Source organism: Theobroma umbraticum, unplaced genomic scaffold (genome assembly GCF_002168275.2).
Source record: "Theobroma umbraticum cultivar Fairchild unplaced genomic scaffold, ASM216827v3 scaffold_67.0, whole genome shotgun sequence".
Classification (NCBI taxonomy): domain Eukaryota; kingdom Viridiplantae; phylum Streptophyta; class Magnoliopsida; order Malvales; family Malvaceae; genus Theobroma; species Theobroma umbraticum.
The window spans coordinates 7,776,408-7,795,836 of NW_018397262.1; the positions used below are offsets into that span (position 1 = coordinate 7,776,408).

The 19,429-nt window shown below is 35.4% G+C and overlaps 4 protein-coding genes across 5 annotated transcripts; 3 read left to right on the forward strand and 1 right to left on the reverse strand.

Moving 5' to 3' along the window:
• The first annotated feature begins 2,588 nt into the window (after positions 1 to 2,588).
• LOC110419260 (GDP-L-galactose phosphorylase 1-like) lies at positions 2,589 to 5,721 on the forward strand. The gene is made up of 7 exons (XM_021432241.2): positions 2,589 to 3,600; positions 3,692 to 3,813; positions 3,926 to 3,985; positions 4,114 to 4,356; positions 4,448 to 4,633; positions 4,748 to 4,996; positions 5,093 to 5,721. Exons 1-7 carry the CDS (start codon positions 3,477 to 3,479, stop codon positions 5,447 to 5,449), a joined length of 1,341 nt encoding a protein of 446 aa, XP_021287916.1. The 5' UTR covers positions 2,589 to 3,476; the 3' UTR covers positions 5,450 to 5,721.
• Positions 5,722 to 6,990: 1,269 nt separating this feature from the next.
• Positions 6,991 to 8,121, forward strand: LOC110419288 (Ribosomal protein L31). Its single transcript, XM_021432277.2, has 2 exons — positions 6,991 to 7,150; positions 7,707 to 8,121. Exon 2 carries the CDS (start codon positions 7,718 to 7,720, stop codon positions 7,931 to 7,933), a length of 216 nt encoding a protein of 71 aa, XP_021287952.1. The 5' UTR covers positions 6,991 to 7,150; positions 7,707 to 7,717; the 3' UTR covers positions 7,934 to 8,121.
• A 128-nt stretch (positions 8,122 to 8,249) lies between these two features.
• Positions 8,250 to 12,668, forward strand: PYRB (PYRIMIDINE B). 2 transcript variants are annotated; one of them, XM_021432274.2, is made up of 6 exons: positions 8,250 to 8,392; positions 8,869 to 9,981; positions 10,549 to 11,122; positions 11,205 to 11,344; positions 11,830 to 12,003; positions 12,182 to 12,668. In XM_021432274.2, exons 3-6 carry the CDS (start codon positions 10,579 to 10,581, stop codon positions 12,524 to 12,526), a joined length of 1,203 nt encoding a protein of 400 aa, XP_021287949.1. In that variant the 5' UTR covers positions 8,250 to 8,392; positions 8,869 to 9,981; positions 10,549 to 10,578; the 3' UTR covers positions 12,527 to 12,668. The 2 variants fall into 2 exon arrangements, with proteins under 2 accessions (XP_021287949.1, XP_021287950.1); XM_021432275.2 differs by lacking the exon at positions 8,869 to 9,981 and having other exon boundaries at positions 8,272 to 8,392.
• A 148-nt stretch (positions 12,669 to 12,816) lies between these two features.
• CNX5 (co-factor for nitrate, reductase and xanthine dehydrogenase 5) lies at positions 12,817 to 16,550 on the reverse strand. The gene is made up of 11 exons (XM_021432408.2): positions 16,225 to 16,550; positions 15,826 to 15,918; positions 15,661 to 15,716; positions 15,168 to 15,232; positions 14,946 to 15,020; positions 14,754 to 14,832; positions 14,553 to 14,591; positions 14,325 to 14,433; positions 13,984 to 14,102; positions 13,760 to 13,876; positions 12,817 to 13,489 (listed from the first exon to the last, which is right to left on the reverse strand). Exons 1-11 carry the CDS (start codon positions 16,472 to 16,474, stop codon positions 13,103 to 13,105), a joined length of 1,389 nt encoding a protein of 462 aa, XP_021288083.1. The 5' UTR covers positions 16,475 to 16,550; the 3' UTR covers positions 12,817 to 13,102.
• Between the last annotated feature and the right edge of the window lie 2,879 nt (positions 16,551 to 19,429).

Below are 19,429 nucleotides of genomic sequence, written 5' to 3' on the forward strand. Positions count from 1 at the left end.
TTTATAAAAGAAAGTCCCAAAAGCAAAAAAAAAAAGCTAATCAGAACTTATGATAAAAGATAATTTAATTTTAAAAAAATTATTAGATATATACGACAATGTTAAGGTTAATTCAATTGAGTTAATTCAATTTTGACTGTGTGAATGAAATATTAAAAGAGTTTTTAAGGAAAAATTTTCCATTATAGATACTAAAACAGAAAATTTACCTTTTTGGGTTGTAATTTTAATTTTTCACTGAATAGGAAATGCTTGATTAAGCAAGACTTAAAATTATGATAGGAAAAGAAAATAGCATCCACCTTCTTTTCTTAATAGTATATCACATGTTGATGTGAGATTTAGCAAAAGAAACTAATATTTAAACTAGGATGACATTAATTTTTTCCAAACTATATCTTATTAAAATATGGATAAATTTCGTTACATCTCACGTGGTTTTGACTTTTTTCATATTAACCTTTATCGTTAATTTTATCAAGTAAATTTATCAAAATACCTTTAAGTATGAAATTAACGATATAATCTCAAATAAAACTTATCTATATGGAGTTAATTGAGAAATTAAAAAAAAAACTTATGATATTGTGTACGAAAAATTGAAATTATGAGAAATGTGGGTGCAATTTATTTGTAAATCATTTGAGAAATTGAATATCTTTAAATTTTTTTTATTTTTTTTCATAAAACCCAAATTGGGTTTTTTCTTCTTTTATTCTTCTTCAATGATTAAGTCAAAAAATTATTTTAAAAAAAATAGTGGTCTAGCAAGTCCTTTTCATCGGCCCACATAAGTCAATTTTGGCCTCACCCATCAATTGCCTTTTTGACGCTTAAACTCAAAACTTAATTGAAAGATAAATTTGCTTACAAAGTTGAAAACTCAAAATTGCAATTACTATTTATTTATTTATTTATTTGTTTTAATAATACATTTAATTTTATTAATTGGATTTTTAAATTTAGTTATTGTCAAAAACCAAAAAAAATAATTTTTTATATAATAATATTCATACAATAAATCAAAAAATATTTTAATTTTATCATTAATTTCATGAAAAAATTCCTAATCGTGAAATCTGCCACAACGACCACACGTTATACCGAAAATAATTTTTTTATAAATTTCACTTAAATGATATACCAAATGTAATATCTCCATATATCTATTATCATCTTAAACAAGTGGTAGATGGAGAATATTGCTTACAACTATGTAAGATTGAAAGATATATTTGTCATTTACTCAGACGAAATTTCCTAACATTTACCCTTGCTTAGGACATTGGACCCATCAAAGGACATACGAAAATGCTTGGAAAATGCTGTGACACCATAAGTCTTCATGGAATAATAGTATAATATTCCTCCATCTTATTTTTTTTCTATATTACATAAAAATTAAAGGTTTTATCTTAAATTTCGTAAAAGTTAAATAAAAATAAAATAATTAATTCAAATAATAATCATTTTATACAATATAAGGTTAATACGACAAATTGTTAACATAAAATAATAAATAATAATATGATATATTTATATAATATAATAATATAATTTTATATATTAAAATATTATATTAATATTATATAAATATAAAATAATAAATTACAATTTCACTAACTCAAATTTATTTTCTTTTAAATGATAAAAGAGTCATTTGGGCTTGCTAAAGGAAACACGTGTTTTTTATTATTAAATACGAATAGATAAGTGCTTTGAAGAGAAAGCAACACTTGGTCAAAAAAGGGCAGAAAAAGGTAATTCATAATCCAATTAAATTATTATGGAATAAAAAAATGATTTCAAACCATAGGTTTAAAAAGACAGTATGAGACATCAAATTTGACATTTAATCGTCTAATTATCAAATCAATAAATTTATTTATATATAAAAATTCAAAATCATACCAACCAAAAGAAATTGCGTGGTCCAGCAAGAGGACAACACCACCTACCAGTTTGTGGTTTAGACTGTAATTAGCCATCCGCTTTCCTAATAAATTGGGATTTGGACCTTTTCTTTCACATCACCATTCTAAACTTTTTATCAAATTAAATAAATAAAATCTTAAAACTCAAAAACTCGCATTAAATATAAATTTATCGATAAATTTAAACTTTTTAATTAAATAAATAAAATAAAAAAATTCAAATTAAATTTATCGATTTAAGTTTTTACCCAGAAACTCAAATTGAATATAAATTTACCGATGTGTTTAGTTTTTAATTAAGTAATCAAAATCCAAAAATTGAAATAGAATTTATAGAATATTTTGTTCTAATTAAGCAAACATAGTCTAGAAACTCAAATTGAATATAAATGCATGGATATATTTAATTTTGTAAAATAGAACGAAAAATAACAAAATAGTTAATAAAAAAAAGATCGAAAATGGAATTAAGATACGAAACTCAAATTATATATAAATGTATGACATGTTTAGTTGGGGAAATAAAATTTAAAAATTAATAAAATATATAAATGGAATATTTTATGGATATTATTTGAAGAGGATATTCTATTGAGATTAGAGGCCTATCAATTTCTTCAAGCAATATCCTCCTTTCGCTCAATCCGTACGGCCTGACCGGGGGTCCCCAGGCTTCCCATCTCCGGCGGGCACCACCCCTTGAGGCGTACGGGTGAAGAAGGAAAAACCCAACAAAACTCTTACACTGTTACACATGCATACGCTCTCTCTCTCTCTCTCTCGTTTTCATGGCTCTCTGTCAAAGACGTTTGTCCTTTCAAGCCCACTAAAGCAAAGCTCTGAAAATTAAGAAGGCACGAGGTCCACCAGCTTTGTTTTGTACCCACTTCTCACAACCATAGCCACCCAATTCTTGCCTTCTCCTTCACTCCCCTTTTATCTATATATCTCACCCTCTTCTTTTGCTTCACACCACCCATAAAGAAAATCAGGGAAAAACAGGTTCAAGCTTTATTCTCCTTCATTGCTGTTCTTCATAAGCAAAGCAATTGTGAGAGTGGTCTGCTGGAGAGAGGTGAGTCTTTGGTTGAAATAGTTTAAAGGGTTCTTTGGGTTTTTGGTTTAGGGGGTAACACCCAGGGTAGACAAATTGTGGACATCACGGCTATATACAAAGTTTCTCGGCCTCTTATTCATGTCCGAACTGTACGACGGAAGGGTTGTGTGATCGAGAGCAACCCTTCGCGGCACGGCGGGCGTGGAGCTTTGCCTTCTGAAGGCGGTAGTCCTTCCGATCTCCTCTTCCTTGCTGGTGGCGGTCTTGTCTTTTAAGAGTTTCATTAGTCTAGTATAGATAGCTTTTAGTCTATATATATAGAAAAAAAACAAAGAATCCTATCGAAGAAAGCTGTTTCAGATCGCTCGTAAGAAGAAGAATAAGAAGGCTGTTGTTTTCGTTCGTCTACGTTGTCGTTCTTTGTGGGTTATCTTTATTTGATTTGTATTGCATAAAGAAAGAAAAAAGAAGAAGTAGTAGCAAAGATGATGCTCAGGATTAAGAGGGTTCCCACTGTTCTTTCGAACTACCAAAAGGATGAGGCGGAACAGACTGCTCGCCGTAGCGGTGGGTGTGGAAAGAATTGCCTTAGAAGCTGTTGCATTCCAGGTATTTGTTGAATTTGCCCTGCTTAGATATAGTAAGTTTTGTGGTTTTTTATAAAAATGAGGTGTAACTTGAACTGGTTTTTGGTTTGCAGGAGCAAAGCTTCCTTTATACGCTTTCAAGATGGTGACTAATAGTGAGAGTGAAAAGGGTGTGCGTGGAATTGAGAGCAAAGAGCCTCCCGTTGCTTTTCTTGACTCACTCGTTCTTGGGGAGGTAAATTTTGATATCAAGCTTGTGGTTAATAAGATTAAAGATCATTGTTATGGTAATAATTGTTGTGTTTACAAGTTGTGAGGTTAAGAAATACTTTATGGTTTTATGGTAGTGGGAGGATCGCCTGCAAAAAGGGCTCTTTCGATATGATGTCACTGCCTGTGAAACCAAGGTCTGATTTTGGGCTCCTTTTCTATTCCCTTGCTTTACTTGTTAATCTGCAAATTGTGAAAACCAGAAATTTTATGGTTAATTGAGTTGTTGGTAACATCAAAACTTTCTGTGTTTATCTTGGTTTAGGTGATTCCTGGTGAATATGGCTTCATTGCCCAGCTGAATGAAGGGCGCCACCTTAAGAAGAGGCCAACTGAGTTCCGTGTTGATAAGGTCCTCCAGCCCTTTGACGGGAACAAATTCAACTTCACCAAAGTCGGGCAAGAAGAGGTGCTTTTCCAGTTTGAAGCTAGTGAAGATGGTGAAGTTCAGTTCTTTCCAAATGCTCCAATCGATGTTGAGAATTCTCCAAGTGTTGTTGCCATAAATGTACGTTAATTCTACTTCAAACTATAGAATAACTAGTTGAGCAAGACTGCTAGACTCATAAGATTAACATTGTTTATGAACAATTCAACAGGTTAGTCCTATTGAATATGGACATGTGCTGTTGATCCCTCGAATTCTCGAATGCTTGCCCCAGAGGATCGACCGTCAGAGCTTCTTGCTTGCACTTTATATGGCAGCTGAAGCTGGGAATCCATACTTCAGATTGGGTTACAACAGCTTGGGTGCATTTGCTACAATCAACCACCTGCACTTCCAGGTACCTGACTTCCCAGTTTGGTACTTGATCTACTTTGTACCATCATGACATCTGTTAGATATAGTTATGTACAATCGGGAAAGGGAAGGTGATTTAATTATCCAATGGCTGCAGGCTTACTACTTGGCTGTGCCCTTTCCCATTGAGAAAGCTCCCACCAGGAAGATAACCAGTTTGAGTGATGGAGTGATCATCTCAGAGCTTTTAAATTATCCAGTCAGAGGTCTAGTCTTTGAGGGTGGTAACACTATCCAGGACTTGTCTGACACAGTCTCTGATGCCTGCATTTGCCTTCAAGATAACAACATACCATACAATGTCCTCATCTCTGACTGTGGAAAGCGGATCTTTCTCCTTCCACAGGTAACAAACTAGAACCATGATTGACGCATTGTTATTGTATCCATGATGCTGCTAGTGCTTACACTTGAATTTACAATTTGTGAATTGAACAAACAGTGTTATGCTGAGAAACAAGCTCTTGGGGAAGTGAGTCCAGAGCTATTGGACACCCAGGTGAACCCAGCTGTGTGGGAAATTAGTGGTCATATGGTGTTAAAAAGGAGGAAGGACTACGACGAGGCATCTGATGAAAATGCTTGGAGGCTCCTTGCAGAGGTTTCTCTCTCTGAGGAGAGGTTCGGTGAGGTGAAGGCACTTATCTTTGAAGCCATTGCCATTGGCGAAACCATTGCTGAGACTCTGCTTGACGAGCCTGATAGTAAAACCCAACCTCTTGAAATAGAGAATGCTATCACCAAAAGCTCCCACCGCTCTATGGTGGCTGGGACGCATGAATGCCTTGTTCTGCAGTGAGAATCGGCATTCAGCAATAGCAACCCTGTTCCTTCCGGGTTCTGTTTCTATTATGTCAGTTTGGTATCTTGGCATGTGTTAGACCTTCTATGGATTATGGCACTGGTAGCCTAAATAAGCAAACTTAGTTTGCCATTGATGTAAGGATATTCAACTTTGTGTAAACTGCTATCTGCTTATTGGCTTCATGATGTACTTTATTGGATCATGTAAAATACAATGTAATATTTGCTGTTATGAGCTTATAAATGCATGTGATTGTGCTAGTAGTACTTTTCTGTTTGCTGCAGGGCTTTTGGGGAGATGGGTAGCTGGTTTTGTACTGCAAAGGACCCTACACTGCACATGTAAGTTCACAGACATGTAAGGACCCCAAACCAAAGTAGGATCATGATCTGATAAGAATGAACGTACCCCATATATATATTTTTATTTTTGCCCCCATTATTTTGGTAGAAATATCAGATGATAAAGGTGACACCTGAAGTATGATAATGGTAGGTTGGATCAATAATTTAAACAGAAATGTAGTTGATCAGAACCTACCTATTGTTATTATTCTTCATGTTACAAATGAAAGAAACAAGTAAGAAACACATTTATTATCACATTAAGTTCGGTAGTAGGTGGGGTCCAAATCATAGAAATATCTTATGAAACTGTTGCCATGTGGCTTTCATGGATCATGTGATTTCCAATGCCTACTTACCTAACATCAATTTTTAGTTCTTTTTTCAAAGCAAAAGCATGGGTTACAATTTGACATTATATGTTGATATATCATGATGGTAAGGTAATGTAATATTTTCATCCCTCCATATTAATGTCACATGAGTTAAAAAAGATATATTTTAATTAAAGATAACGTACTTAGATCCCTTAACTTTTAGTCATGATTCTGTGCAAATTTATTAATTTTTAAAATGAAAAAAAACATAAACACTATTAATAGAAACTAAAATACCTTTTCTTATTTTTTTTAATTTTTTTACTTAAACAATATGATTGGCTAGTGACGCTCCCCTTCGCCGACCAACCACCCCAAGTCGATGCTCCCTTGATTTTTTGTTTGTAAAAATAAAAAATTTATATTATAGTCATTTTTTAAATAATTAAAAAGTAAAATTATTCTTTTAATATTGTCATGTCATTAAATTAATAAAAATATTAACAATTGATTAATGGCTGAATCTATATGTTTAACGAAAAATTTTTTTTGGGATAAAGTATTTTGAAAACTAATGGACTCATATGAAATTTCGATTAAAACTAAAAAGAACATAAGTATTTTACCCTTTGAGTAATAATAATTAGTTTATCACTAATTATAAAATTTATTTGATTTAAAATAAAAATATAAAAATTTGATTGAATGCAATAAAAAAATTTATTTAAAATTTTTAAATAATTTAGGAGCTTTTTAAAGTATTATTTCATTTATTTTTTGCATTTATTTCTTCAATGGGCCATGGGCTTTTTATAAATAAAATTTTGGATTGGGCCTCTGTAAAATATATTTGGCCCTGCCGAAAAATATTTATTTACAATTTTGTGCGAAATCTCGTCTCTCCCCACGAAACATTATTGGCCTGCTTGCTCGTTCCTGTCTCGACTGCCACTCCCTTTTGCTCCGACGCCGCATTTCTGCTTCGCCGTTGTTGCCACCGTAGAGTTCACTCATCGCCGCACAGACCACCTAAGGTACGGTTCTTTCTTTTTCCCTTTTTTTTATCGTAATTTCTTGTTAATCCAATATGTTTTTCTTTGCTTTTGTTTTGTGTGAGACTTGCTTGAAAATTTAATTTTTCCCCTTTATTTTCATGTACCCAGATTCCCCAATTTGGATAATGAGATAAATAAGATAGCTTGAGAATCTGGGTTGTAAACTTCTTGCAGTGTTACGACTTAGGATACGATTTCGGTTAAGTTTTGTTTAGAAAAATGTTGGGTTTCTTTTTGCACCTTGAATGACATTGGACAATTATAAATCATAATCAGATTAACCTCTTTTCTGTGATTCCATCTAACTTCAGTGTATTTACCTTTGATTCTGAGTTAGAAGATCATTTTTTTTGGTTCTTCTAAATTTATTCATTATCAAAACGTTGCTCAATTAGATGTTTGCAATGAGAATTTTCAGTGTCGTTTTTGCCAAGTTCTTGTTGCCAAGGAGTCTAATCCTTTTTAATTTGGACATTGATTTTTTTTTTGTTAGTTTTCATAGTTCTACTCTAATAAGCTTGTTTTTGAATTGTAGTTTTGTGGAAAATGAAGAAAGGATTGCACCCTCAGATGCAATGGATATCTTACGTGACGCAGAGTGGTCGATTGATAAATGTTATGATGACAAAAATACATAGTGTTGGTAAAGTTTATCACTTGAGGGCGAAACGCCAAATGGCTGCAAGTGTAGGACAGATTGCTAAGTTTAACCGTCGTTATGGGCTGGAGAAGCCAGAGAACACAGAGAACAATGAGAAATGAACTAAGGATGCCAAGGAAGATTGGGTAGCTGTGGTTGGATTTAAATATCTATGTTGTGGAATAAACGTGTGTCATTGGTGAAATGAAGTGAATTTGTTTTGCATTTTACAAATGGTTGAATTTTAGAACATGTCTGTTTTGATAAAATAGTGGTTACAAAGGTGTTTGAGAGTTTCCACCATTCTTTTGAGGTTTTGCGGCTATAACATATCATCCACCGGTTCTTATTCTCAGATATCCTTTCCTCATTTTCAATGATGCATGCTTAGCATTTTATATATTAATTGAAACTTGAAGGTTAATGTAGTTGATTATTATCCAGTCGTAGATTTCCGTGAATTGATTTATCAGCGTTGATGACTTGTGAGGACTTGATGCCAGTAAGGGAATAGCTGCTATCATGGTACATTGGGTCTGTGGTTGATTAACTTCTTCATCCTTGTTTCATGTTTCAGACGAGTTGAGTTTTTAATTCCTCTCTTTGCCCTGATAATGTCTTGTAATATGCATTTTGCTACTATCAGTTTAGTGTCTGCTGTCTTGAATGTACCTGAAATCTTTCAGATGGTTTACAAGTTTGTTAAGTTGAACTTTGCTAATGCATGTGATCTGGTTTATGATTGAAAGTTGAAACTACCTGCTGATCAATTACTGGTTTGTACTTGTAGTGCATACTCCTCTGTTTTGGAAAAATCATTTTACATTCACTAAAAGAGCCTGACATTCTAAAAGCAAAGGGCATCTAAAACCTAATCGGAGCAAGGCCTTCCGCTGACCAATCGTTCGTAGTTTAGCAAACATGAACACCCAAGGCCCTTAAACTTCAGCAAAACAGAACTGCTTTTTACATTCTTTTTGTACCCTTGTTTTTTTTGGTTTTCTGCATCATGAAATGAACTGATTAGCTAATGGTTTGATCTGTACATTGCTGCTAGTTCCTCTGTTAGTAATTGTGACGGAGGGAGCCAATAACATAGCCAAAGGGTAGGCACAAAGGGCAACTGCTGGCTCATCATCATCTTCCTCACCCTTGCGACCGGATGCAGGTTTAGGGTATGGATATGCAGACAGGGACAACATCCAACCAAGAGCTCGAACGTGGGCAACTGCTGGCTCATCATCATCTTCCTCGCCATCATGACCAACTAGATGCAGGTTTAGGGTATGGACATGCAGAAAGGGACAACATCCAACTAAGACCTCGAACGTGGTGCTGTAGGAACCATTGTGTTGATGTTGCCTCTGATGTTAACCACCATGGTTTATGTGGGATTAGATGACATCTTTACCTGGCAGTGCTGTTGGGGATTCTGTATCAGTACAAACATTAGTCCGCTTAACTGTGGCAGATTCAGAAATAGATTTCCTTGGGGGAGCCTGTGCTTCTAATTCGATGGCATGTCTGCATTTGCACAACCTTTGCCACCATTGCCTTTTCCATTACCTCCTCGGCCACCACCATTGCCTTCCTCTCCTAGACTGCCCAGTCACCACCCTCAGCTTCTATCGAAGAGCAGCCTGGAAGTATTGCCTAGTCACTGGCTTTAGCGTCCATCGAAGGGCAACCTCAAAGAATTTGATTCAGTAATAGATGTTTGATTATTTTATTCAAAGAACAGAATCTGAATCTCTTTCTTCAAATAAAAAATATACAAAAATAAATTAGCAAAAGAAGGTGAGAAATAAATTAGAAAAGAGGGTGAGAAATAATGATCAACATAATCTCAACCGTCGGATCATTTGAACTGACCTCACACTGCAACTCTTAACTTACACCCGGACACAGACGACAAACTCTCTTTAAGTACATATTTTCCGCCAAAAATCCGGGGATAGTTTTAGGACCCTTGACAAAACACAAACTCGTCCCTGAGTTTTCACTCATCCCAAAGATCCCATTTCATCTCCCGTTCACTTTCATCACTTTTCACTATTTAATATCTCGAAAGGCAACAACAAAAAGAAAAAACCCTTTCTTTCTCTCCTTTTTCCCAGCATCCAAACATCCAACTTTTTCTTTCTTTCTCAATTCCTGGAAAATTTCCCAGGTATCTTTCTTCTCAATCTTGTTTGTTTCTCTTTCTCTTTAGAAGTTCTGTGACGTTTACTTGTTTTTATGTTATTGGGTACTTTTTGTTTGTTTGGTTGGTGAAGTGGGAAAAAAATGGAAATTTTGAAGTGGACATTGAACTGAGAGTCAGTGGTACTGTAAATTTACTTTTGTTTTTTTATGTTTGATTTATATGTTACTTTCTTTTCTTCGTTGTTATGTGAATTTCGATTACTGGGGGTATTTCTTTTGATGACTGGTTAAAAGAAAAGTTGTGATATTCATAAGCTTGCTATGGAAAAAATCATGGTCTGTGTTACTAAGCTAATAAACATGGTGGGTTTTGATTGTTTCGTGGTGGTTGGTTTTGATTATTCAAAGGTGTTAATCTTGATTCAGCATAATGAGATTGTTGGTTTTTTAGTAAACCCAATGAACTCTCATTTGCATAATTCATGCTTTTTGATTCATAAAACTTTTTTTCTTCTTTTCAGTTGAAATTATTGTGAAGTTATGTTGTTATTTGATCAGAGATAGGTTTAACTATTGGTATACTTTGTTTCAGGGACTCTGAAGCTGCTTTAATTCAAGTAGAATGGCTTCTTCATCATCGTTTTCTACATGCACTCTGAATAGGGGCTCGTTTGCTACAAAAGCAATAAATTTCAAAGTGTTCAAGTGCAATTTCTCAAGTCTCCTTAATAGACTCCCTGTTAGTGCTAAGTTATCTGCTGACTTTACCTGTTCAAGATTGTTAACCAGTGACAAATCTCTGAAATTGGATCAAAGCCAAAGGCTTTCAAGGAATGGGGTGCAGTGCTGTGCGTTGGAAGTCGAGGATGTACCTACATTTACGATGGGGAAGAAGTTTCAACTTGATGATGTGATTGAAGCTCAACAATTTGATAGAAATATTCTAAATGCTATATTTGAAGTTGCACGTGAGATGGAGAATATTGAGAAGAAATCGCCTGGAAGTCAAATTCTCAAAGGTTACCTGATGGCCACCCTTTTCTATGAGCCCTCAACTAGAACTAGACTTTCATTTGAGTCTGCCATGAAGCGGCTAGGTGGTGAAGTTCTGACAACTGAAAATGCACGAGAGTTTTCGTCAGCAGCAAAAGGAGAGACACTTGAAGGCAATTTTCTTTACCTTTTAGTTATGATTCTTAAAAGTGGTTCCTTTCTGGCGCTTTTTTAATCAAGTAGCTTGATTTGCAGATACTATAAGAACGATTGAAGGGTACTCTGATATAATTGTGATGCGACACTTTGAAAGCGGTGCTGCTAGAAGAGCAGCAGCTACTGCAGGCATTCCTATTATCAATGCTGGTGATGGTCCTGGACAACATCCCACCCAGGTGTGTTCAGAGGTTTTGTTTAGTGTGGGAAACCTGTAATTTTATTATTTCACAAGATTTCCTTTAAATCCTTCATACAGTGGTAAAACATATTATGGCTGGGAAAGAATAGAGTACTGCAAAAGCAAATTTGTAGAAGAAAAACTAACAGTCCTTTAGTGTGTAACTTATGTGATTTTAGGATATTGTTTGTCTTGAGCATTATCTTTTTCAGGTACTTTTAAGTAAATTCTGTATTGGGCAATTTCGACTTTGTTCTTGCTTAATATAAATACACGATGTCCAAGCTATAGAAAAAATGAGCCATCACTCACTTCAACAATCCACCCTCTTTCATTCCCTCTCTTCTTGCATTTTGTGACCTCCGTTTGTGACATTAGTGATGTTCTGGTATACTTCTTTAGATGTGACAGGAGGATATCTTAATCCCCAACAAGTTTGATGCACTCTTAGGTTCAAGATTGTTTCTTTTTGATGTTGTGTAGGCCCTTTTAGATGTCTACACCATAGAAAGAGAGATAGGAAAACTGGATGGCATCAGAGTTGGGCTTGTAGGAGATCTTGCCAATGGAAGAACAGTTCGTTCTCTTGCCTACTTGCTGGCAAAGTACCAAGATGTGAAGATCTACTTTGTCTCCCCTGATGTTGTTAAAATGAAGGTAAGTATTTGACCTATTTGACAAACTCTGCTTATGAGCAATGCATGACCTGTATTTATGCTTAAACTTCAAATGTAAAAGTTAGATTACCTTTCATTAGATCGCTGAATTAACCTGCTAGGTAGTGAATGGGAAGTCCCAATTACTTTCTCTCACTTGTAATTCCTGCTTTTTAAAGGATGACATTAAAGATTATTTGACATCAATGGGTGTGGAGTGGGAAGAAAGTGCTGACTTAATGGAAGTGGCCTCTAAGTGTGATGTGGTGTATCAAACTCGTATTCAACGAGAACGGTTTGGAGAGAGAATTGATCTTTACGAAGAAGCTCGAGGTAAGTATATAGTGGACAAGGAAGTGCTAAAGGTGATGCAGAAGCATGCTGTGGTCATGCATCCTCTCCCAAGGCTCGATGAGATCACCGTGGATGTTGATGCAGATCCAAGGGCTGCCTATTTTAGACAGGCAAAGAATGGTCTTTACATCCGGATGGCCCTTTTAAAACTATTGCTTGTTGGGTGGTGAAGGAATTGTTCTTTGTTCCTTTCCAAATTTTGACATCTATTATCTCAGCTTGCTTGGTTCCTTTATGAATCTATGAACAACATTTGACAAGCAAAATGAAAAGTTTGGCTTGAATTTTCAAAGATGATTGGTATTTTTGTTAGTTTCCAATGTTAAGATCATAAAATGATTGACTTTGTTGTTGCCAAAGTTTGGGATTTTTTTGTTTGGATTAGCCTGGCTGGCATGAAAATCAGGTTGAATATAGGTTGCATCTTGCAATTTAAACCTAAAAATAACAAAAAAAAAAGTAAAAGAAAAATACCCATAAAATTTCAAATAAAATGTGAAAAAATAGGACAAAGTAATTCCTTGAAACCAGCCTTGTAGGGATTTCTCCAGTTGCTGGCAGAAAGGAGATGATGAGTCTTAATTTGAAGGTACAACGTTCAATTGAATTTAATGAAGTCATGTACAGTCACTGAAAATTTAAGAGATGATAACATAAACCAAACTCTAATAACTGGCAAAATTGGCACTCAAAATTTATGAGATAGGTAACAAAGGACCAAACGTGTCGCAGATATAACTTTGGTACTAATACATAGGGAAGTTGGGATCCACATCATGTGCCCAGGATTCCAAGCCCCCCACAATATCCTTCGCTAAATCGAAACCCATCTTGTGGAGGTATTGCACAGCCCTTTGTGAATCATTACCTCTTCTGCATATCACATACAGGTTAGCACCTGATACAGTGCCATCGCACTCTTGCTCTTCCTTCAGTGCAGATGAAACTTCAGGCAACCTAGCCTCCAAGCTCGCAAGCGGAATGTTTAACGACTTAGGCATAGAAACAATCCTGTAGTGGTGTTCTGGTCGCACATCAACCAGAACGTGCGCTTCTCCATTAATAATCCTCTCTTTGTACTCATTACTGGTTATTCTAGAGTCTGCCGCAAGCAGGTTCAGCTTCGGGGGAGACTGCACGGTAGGATCTTCAAAGTTATTAAATTGTACTAGCACCAAATACCATGCTTTGTTAAGTGACAAAAGTGTTTGGTATCATCCGCTAATTCAAATCATACATTTCGGGGCATACTCATCTCACTCAAATATTCATGCTTGGAATGAATTTTTATAGATAATTATAAAAATTTATGAAGCATGAAAGGCAAACTGAGATAACATAAGAAGAAAAGCCCAAAACTCAAAAATATGACAAATAAAATACAAACTACAGAGCAAAATTACCGTTGACAATGGAGATTGAGTGAACTTCTCATAATCAAAATCTCTAAAGTACTGTTGGTCGAATGTTGCATTTTCTCTGCAAACTTCACACTGCAATGACCTGCCTCTTATTTTGACCTAAGCAATAAGAATGCACTATCAGAAAAGAATATATATCCAGAATTAATATTGCAAAGTACATATGGCACCAAAAGAGGAATCAATGAGTGGATAATGGATCATACAATACGAATTCGAGCTGACAATGCATCGAACAGGAGCATCCGCCCTGAAAGCGGTTCACCAACAGCACTCGCTATTTTAATGGCTTCTAGCGCTTGAAGACAGCCAATAATTCCAGGAACTGAAAATATGTAGATCAATAAGCATGGGAACTGAAAACATGCAAATTAATGAGGTAAAAGCAGCAACTATCTCAAAATAGAAAAGAATAGAGCAGGTTTACTGCCAGGAATTAATTTGACAAAGATGAAGTTTCTTTGAATGTCCTTTTCATCATTTGCAGAGAGTAATGGACTAATAGTTTAGAGATGGATTGGAAAATCGAAATGATATCTTGACATACCCACTCCTAGGACTCCACTATCTGAGCATCTTTGACAAGCAGTTGTCGGAGGTGGAGTTGGAAATAGGCATCGATAGCAAGGACCTCCTTTGTAATTGTAAACTGTCAGCTACACAAGAAATCAACATAGTTTTGCTTTAAAGCTTGAGCAAAATAGATGTTTTAAACACAGTTAACAGATGCAAACTTATACACTATAAATTACGGAATATGATTTATAAAGCTTACCTGCCCTTCCAGTCCAAGTGCAGCACCTGAAACTAGAGACTGCATGTACACATGGAAGCAATTAATACTTGAGTCAGTGAGATTGCAGGGATAAAAAAGGAAATGCAGTACCATTATCAACTGAAAAAGCTTACTACTTGGAGATGCATATTAGCACTACAAATATTGAATGAATTAAGGACAAAGCACCCAAATCTTTACCTTTCCTAGCACAACGCAGCAATCACTGATCATGTAACGACTTGGAGCATTGTCGGTTGCATCTATTATTACGTCATATCTATGAAATGTACGCTGTCAGGGAAATCACCCCTCACATGAATGAATTAACCAACAATAAAAGGATGAAAAAAAATTGAAAGAATAACATTTCTATGTCATCAACAAGGATACTGGCTCAAAATTTCCAAAGCATTAGATGTGCGCAACGCTTCTTTGTGTTCAATAATCTGTATAGTGGAGTTGATCCTGGAATTCGATTCTATATTAGATAAAAGCAAGTACACTAAATCGCAGAAGAAATTACAAGAGACTACAAGTAACAAGCTTTATTCAACACTGCAACTTAATATTTAAGCTATTGTAACAGAACTGGATCCCGTATTTGTAACATACGTGCGACAAGCAGCAGCAGCAGACTTCACTTTCGGCTGACCTATATATGCTTCAGTGTGAATAACCTGAAGTGCAGCAAATAAAAGATAATAAAAAAAAGGGAGTTGCAAAATATTCACAGTCACAGTTCAAGACCACAGGGAAGAAAACTAAAGAGGCATGATACATCAGAGCAAAAACATCGATCAATCAAAACGAATGAAGCTCAAAGTTAATGGATCAATAAAACAAAGGGAGTACCTGCATACAATTTAGCCCTTTAACTTAGCATTACCATTCAATTTTAATAGATGAAAAAAAATTAGAACTATAAAGTTTGAGGATCTAGGAAAATAAGGGACAAAAAATCTGCGGCGTGTACATTGACATCGAATGATTCATGAGTACAACAAGATTAGTACTTAACCAGATGTTACTGATACGGAACAGTGCCTTTACGCCACAAATAATAACATGAGTAGCTACTTTCAACTGCAGAATCTACAACTTATACCTGCCTATGCATATTATTAAGCTCAACCACGTCGTGATCGACAATACCCAAGCGACCTAGAAAATCAAAGAAAACGAACAACGAATGAATCCCATTTCGATCACCCACCAAAAGAAGTATTGCAATATCGGGTATGCCCAAAAAAATGCAGCATCTTATTCTTACCAACACCACAAGCTGCAAGATATAACAGAGCCGGCGAGCCCAACCCTCCAGCTCCAACAACCAATATCGAAGACTTCAAGAGATTTGATTGCGCTACAAACCACACCAAGAAACTAAATTAGTCAACAAATTAAAACAAAAAACAAAGAACAAAAATAACCCATAAATTTCTTCTCTTGCCCATAATGAAAAGCCAATTTCTTTTCAAATAACCTTCTTTGAATACAGTTTAGCATAAAAGCATTCACTTTAATCAATTTCTCATACAAATTTATTGACTTTCTTCACTTCAATCACTTAATTAGTCATAATCAATCAAAACTTTACATAATTAAGCAAAATTAACATAAAAATCTAAAAGAAAAAAAAGGGCGCGTAATTGTTTCTTCTTTTATTTACCTTCGACTCCAAAAGAAGGGAGCAAAAGATGGCGGCTGTAACGATAAACACTATCCGCCGACAGTCCGTTTGCCAGGTTAGCATCGACGGCGGAGATTGGAGGACAAGAACCATTGCAAACGTCCTCGTTTTGATGCTGCTGGAGCTGAGCTTCGAGGACAGCAATCTTGTGTTCTATGCTAGCTTTCGTGTCCTTTAAGGCTTCGATTTCACGTCGGATTCTTGCCACGTCATCGCCGTTTGGTTCCATCTTTCGAGCTCCGACGACCCAAAGAACAGACAGAATCAAAAAGAACAGGAGGAACCCTAAACTGGAAGCAGCTTAGTTCCACTTCAACTACATTTGACCGACCAAGGGTAGTTTTGTCAAATCAAAACTCGAGTTTGAGTTCTACTGAAAAAATAACATGCGGGCGGTTTCTCCTACACTCGGTTTAGCACATAGTCCTGGATCAAACTTCAGCCTAGCAACATTAACTTTTGCATGGCAGACCCCTATACCACCACATGCCATAGCTAAGCCCTGCATGAGGAGACACGTTCACTGCTTCAACCTTCTCTCTTTGGCCACCTCTTTCACTCTCTGTCCATGTTCATGTGGATACAACAACAAAGTACACATGCGGTTCTGCTAAATCCTCTGTAGTATTACTTCCATTATTTTCTCCCTGGGGGAAGTTTCGTAACCATGGGTAAGGGTAGCAATCTCTTTCTCCTTTTCCAAGCCTTCAACCACTGCACGTATCTGCAATTTCATCAAGGTGATGTATTGAACTTTCTCTCCTTTTTTCTTTTGCTTGATTTAGACCTAGCAATGTGCTTGATTTCATTTCTTTTTCATTTAGTACTGGAACTGATGGGCATGCAAGAGAATCAAATGGTTTATCTTGTTGTAAGAGTAGAACTTGAGAGATGAATCTGCTTTTTCTATATATAATGATAGAGATGACAGTTTCTGTCATGGGGAATTCACGGCAGTATAATCTGATCTTAGTGACATATATATCTCAATGACAAGATATATGTCTATTTGTATGTATGAGCCTTGGATTATGTTGTTTGAGCCTTTAGCATATGGCAAACTCTCCTTTGCTTTCGCATCATCAGCTGGAATCATTTGCCCATAGCTGGGGTTGGTTCCCTGTCAGAATTACCAACTGCTTTACCTTGTTAACTATTAAATTAAGTGCCATATGGCCTATGGGCTAACTTTATTATCCAAACTCGTCGAAAGCCCAAACTCTGTTACAGGTTAAAGTTATTCGTCTTAAACTTAAACCTATGTATCTAATTCTTGAAGTAATTAGGACAGATAGGCCTAGGATACTTAGTGAATACCCATTGTCATTCCTATTGTGAGCTCATATTTAGATGCTATAACATCTTGTTAATGTTTTGTTTATGCACCATATGCCATATGCCATATCTAATTAAGTGCCGTATTTCGTATGAGTTAATTTTGTTATCCAAACTTGTCTCAAACCAAAACTCGATTACAAGGTAAAATTATCTGAATTTGTCTCAAACCTGAACAGGATTACAGGGTATGTATCTAATTCTTGAAGTAATTGAGGCAGATAGGCCTAGGATACTTAGTGAATACCCATTGTCATCCCTATTATGAGCTCATATTTAGATTCTATAACATCTTGTTAACGTTTTGCTTATGTACCATTTTGTTGAAGCTGATGTCTCAACTTGATTATCAATCTCAGAGATATAGCCACCAAGCCAATAGTAATGAAAACCAGGAAGATTTTCTTTATTTAGCCAGGAACAATGACCCTGTAGTACAGGAGAAAGCAGGCGCAGCAGAAGGCAAGTTCGAGAGAGTTTCCAAGCCCAATGGTAGAGCAGAGGAGGAAGCCAAGGCCGGTGAACAAGGTCTCCCCAGCCAGACACTTGAGAAAGTACATGATGGCGCTGCAGCTGCCCTCAACAGTGATTACAAGGTTGATCCTGCTAAGAATGAGTACAAGGAACATGAACCAGGGGCTAACTGTCCCAAGACTGGTCACTAAGGTTCAAGAAGCTATATAGTAATATGATGGTTTTGTAACTTGTAAGAGCTTTTGGAACATTTGAATAGGTGGAAAAATGTGTCTTTCAAAGTCTTCTTCAATGGGATCTTATGCCCAAGAAGGCAAATGAATAGAAAAACTTAAAAAATGATTAAATATTTCCTTTTTTTTACTTTCACAAAAATTAAGAAAATTTTTTGATTATAATGTATTTTATATAACACTGAATTTCTATAATATATTTAATTAAAAAAATTGTGGAAAATAGATATATAATGAAAAAATATGAGTATTAAGTGTTTAAAAATGAAAAATTATTTCATTTTGAGATATCAGAATAAAAAAAAGACAAAATTCAAGTAAAAGATTACAAAAAAAAAGAAAAAAAACCATCCAATTATTTATGTTTATGAAAACATAGATGGGAAAAAATAATTTGACAATTTATTTTATATTTGATGTTTTTAATTAAATGAATAATCATTTGTTAAAGAATGCTTATAATTAAAAAAAGAAAAAATGATTTAAAAAGAGAGGAAAATAGCTGAAAAGAGAAGGCCGGAAATGGGCTAGCCCAATAAAATAAAATGAAATGCTAAAGCTCGGTCCATAACCATGTTCCTCCTCTTCCCCCTCTCTTCTAGGGTTTTACACTGGAACACACAGCTTCCCAACTGGGTTTTGAGCAGATCCTCTTCATAAAGGTAACTCTTTTACATTCATTTCTTCATCACTCTACAACTTGGCACCTTAAATTTGAACTATTTTAGGAATTTTTCAATTTTTTCCTTCTGTTTTTAACCGAAGTTATATGAATTAGGTATTAAGCTAATTTTTTTTTACCAGTCATTGATTTTAAAGGTTGGGTGCGAATAATTATAGGTTTTGGGATCTGGGTTTTGCTTAATTTTCGGTTTTATTGCCTGTGCAATTGTGATCAGTTAGTACTTTGTCAAACTGTAATTGATTGATTACTTCGTAATTGTTTGAAGCGTTGGATTGCGTATACCATAAATTTTGGAATGTGATGATGTTGTTCTCAATCGGGATGTGAATTCTGAACTGTGGAGATCATATTAACATGCTTATTGTTTTTGGTTGAACTTCTAGTCATTACCATTTTTGTTTTGTGTTGATGTTGGTTTGGTGCACTGTAGGGAGTGTTTAGCATAGCGAGGAAGAAA